Genomic DNA, 3,042 nt, shown 5'->3' with positions numbered 1-3,042 from the left:
ATTTCAGTCTGTACATTCTTCACTCGGACACTTAGACATTATGGTTTGTAATAGTTAATTTACCAAGTCTTCCGTTGTGCTATTATATTGTGTGTATTGACAATGATGATGTCAACTACGTCACGATACTCGCCGCCGGGTCCACCGGTAATATGTGGAAATATCGGGGTGTGACAGGTTGGTATCAGAGCCAACATTGAGTGAATTAAACACTAACCTTTTGTGTTTATTCTCAATGACACAATAAGCACATTCCTTAGACTTTCGGGTCTAGGCCAATGACCTAGGAATTATTCTTAACTTTCCTTTGCTGTTTATATTTTATTTTGTTTTGTTTTACTTGTTTTGACAGGAATAATCATCTACAATGCCACCAAGAGTGAGATGCAAAGGAAAGGGTCCCATGCGAGGTGGACCATCAACAGGACCTTCCAATTGGCGCACCCCGTCTGCGTCATTTTCCAGTTCTGATTCTCGTAACCATTGGGGTCACTCTTTCGAACCAGCGAGACACTCTGTCTCGTTGAGCTCATCACCTTCTTTTCATCCATCATTCGGGCCGCCTGTTCCAGACGAGCCCCAGCATTCACAACACTCCCATAACTCTCATCACTCGCATGACTCTCACCATTCCCATAAATCTTACCACTCTTTGCATTCTCATTCCTTTCATCATTCGGATTCTACCTATTCTCCGACCCAGTTTAATCCCAATGACTACGTCAACGACTTTTTGGGCTACAACCCTTTGGGACCCGAGGATCACTTTCCTCATGAAATGGAGATGGATGACGACCCGGACCCTGAAATGCAGACCGGAACACCGGGCCACCCAATTAGCATCTCGAGCAGTTCTCCATTTCAGGGATCACCGTATCAAGGGCCCGATTCATTTCAAGAGAGGATGGCCACGTATGATTGGTACTTTACTCCTTCATACCATAACTCTCCTTCTCAACCTCCTTTGGTTGAACCGCAGCTTCAAGCAGTTTCACCTCCACCACTTCCTGTTGAGGAGCCGCCTCAACAGCCACCTCCTGAGCCTCCGAGGCGAAGGAGGAATGCACGAATATCTGTGCAGGGAGGACCTCGGTTTAGTTCTCCTCAGGGTTCAAGTTCTTACCCTCCTATCCCCGAGGACCCCCAAATGGGTGGACCCTCACACGCGGTGCCGGAGAACGATCCTCCACCGGTTTCTTATGCACCACCGCCACCGCCAATGGGTTTCGACAACCTGATCCCGACTTACCCAGGTTCGTCTGGGTATAACCCATCAGGATACCCATCGGATTATGGAACCCATGATCCATATCTCACTGCTGCAGAGTACAATGCACTTTATCCTTCTTCTTACCCTCCAGTTTACCTAACTGGATATCCGGTGCAGGGGTATCAATACCCCCCATATCAGCAACCTCCTCCTTCCCAACAGCAGCAAACTCAGGAGATCCTGCAAAGGTTGGACAGGGTTGAACATGAAGCAAATGAAACCAAGAAGAAGCATAATAGCTTTCTCAAGGGCCTTGCGAGCCTTATTAAGGGCAAGAAGAAGTAGGAAGTTATTTTATCTTGTATTGTTCTTTAATCCAGTCCCTACAAGGACATTATTTTATTTTCAGTACCTAGTCCCTACGAGGACTTATTTCTGTTTTTGTAGCCCCTGCGTGGGCAGTATGTTCTTTTAAGACCCGTTTAGGGCACCTAGTATTAGTTTAATGTTTAATGAAATTTATTTGGATTTTAATTATGTACTTTATTACATCATCATGCTTTATTATTTCAAATTTTAATTGATCTGCCAAAGAAATTCTTAGAGGTATAACCTATCCAAAATATTAAATGGCTATGATGGTACAACCTTTTTAAGACAATAAATCCCTATTAACATCGGAAAAACATGTTAACGTTCCTGGTTGTGCGGTACGCAAAACCACACAAGCTTTCAAATGTACTTGGATCTTTTCAAGTCACTATCATAGCCTATATGATCAATGGGAATCATGGCTAATAAACATCAATATGATGTATACGCCTAAAACATCCATATGAGATGTATGCTTATAAGCAAAGGTGTAATAATGACAATGATAGTTTTATTTATAAACTTCTTGTCAAAAAGGCGATGAACTACGTTCGACCCTTAAAAGGATCACTTATCCAAGAGATCAAGGATTATATTTTAATCGTCCTTGTGACAAGGCCTTTTGTGCCATCTAAATGTCCTTCGAGACGAGCCTTGTGCTAAATAATGATGTCTTTCATGACATTGACAGTTGTGATTTATAATTCCCCTGTCTAGTGAATATAAATAATTATATCCTATTGATTATGATTTAAAATGGTCTATATGGTTTAATAATACCATGACCATCTAATCATCAATGCGATGATTTATTATATAGTTTAATATCATCATTGTTTGATATAGTACACGAATCATGGCTGGCTCTGATGAAGCAAACAGTCATCCCGCGGAAGACAACAACAATACCAGGATCAATATCACTGGTGCTGAATTGCAAGCAATGATCACCGCAGCAGTTGCTCAGGTTGTGGATGATAAATTTAAGGAGCCGAGTATTGTTCGGTCTAAAACTCATTCAAAGTCCCATTCTCATTCGCATACACTAAAGAAAGATGAGTCTCAACACTCGTCTAATCAGAGGAGTGAACCTCAGAAGCAGATTGTTCTTGAACCGACTCCCAGGTACACCAAGGGTTGTACCTATAAATCCTTCGTCTCCTGTAAACCAATAGATTTCACAGGAGAAAAGGGAGCGATTGATTGCATGAAATGATTAGACGAAATGGAGACTGTGATAGACATCAGCAGATGTGCTAAGGAAGATATAGTGAAGTTTGTGTCTCAATCTTTTAAGGGCGATGCCCTTAACTGGTGGAAAGCGTTAGTGCAAGCCGCTGGAAAGGTTCCGTTGTATAACCTTTCATGGAACAAGTTTGTTGATTTGGTGAAGGACACTTATTGTCCTCAACATGAAGTCGAGAGGATAGAGACTGACTTCCTCACTTTGGTAATGAAGG

General features: G+C 42.1%; 1 protein-coding gene across 1 annotated transcript; it reads left to right on the top strand.

Moving 5' to 3' along the window:
* Window positions 1-367: 367 nt before the first annotated feature.
* Window positions 368-1,555, top strand: LOC110920335 (cyclin-K-like). Its single transcript, XM_022164550.1, has one exon. It carries the CDS (start codon window positions 368-370, stop codon window positions 1,553-1,555), a length of 1,188 nt encoding a protein of 395 aa, XP_022020242.1.
* Window positions 1,556-3,042: the final 1,487 nt, after the last annotated feature.

The sequence above is a fragment of the Helianthus annuus genome, chromosome 1 (genome assembly GCF_002127325.2).
Source record: "Helianthus annuus cultivar XRQ/B chromosome 1, HanXRQr2.0-SUNRISE, whole genome shotgun sequence".
NCBI classification, from domain to species: Eukaryota; Viridiplantae; Streptophyta; class Magnoliopsida; order Asterales; family Asteraceae; genus Helianthus; species Helianthus annuus.
The sequence above is the reverse complement of the archived record's forward strand: the minus strand, read 5'-3'. Positions and strand labels throughout refer to the sequence as shown.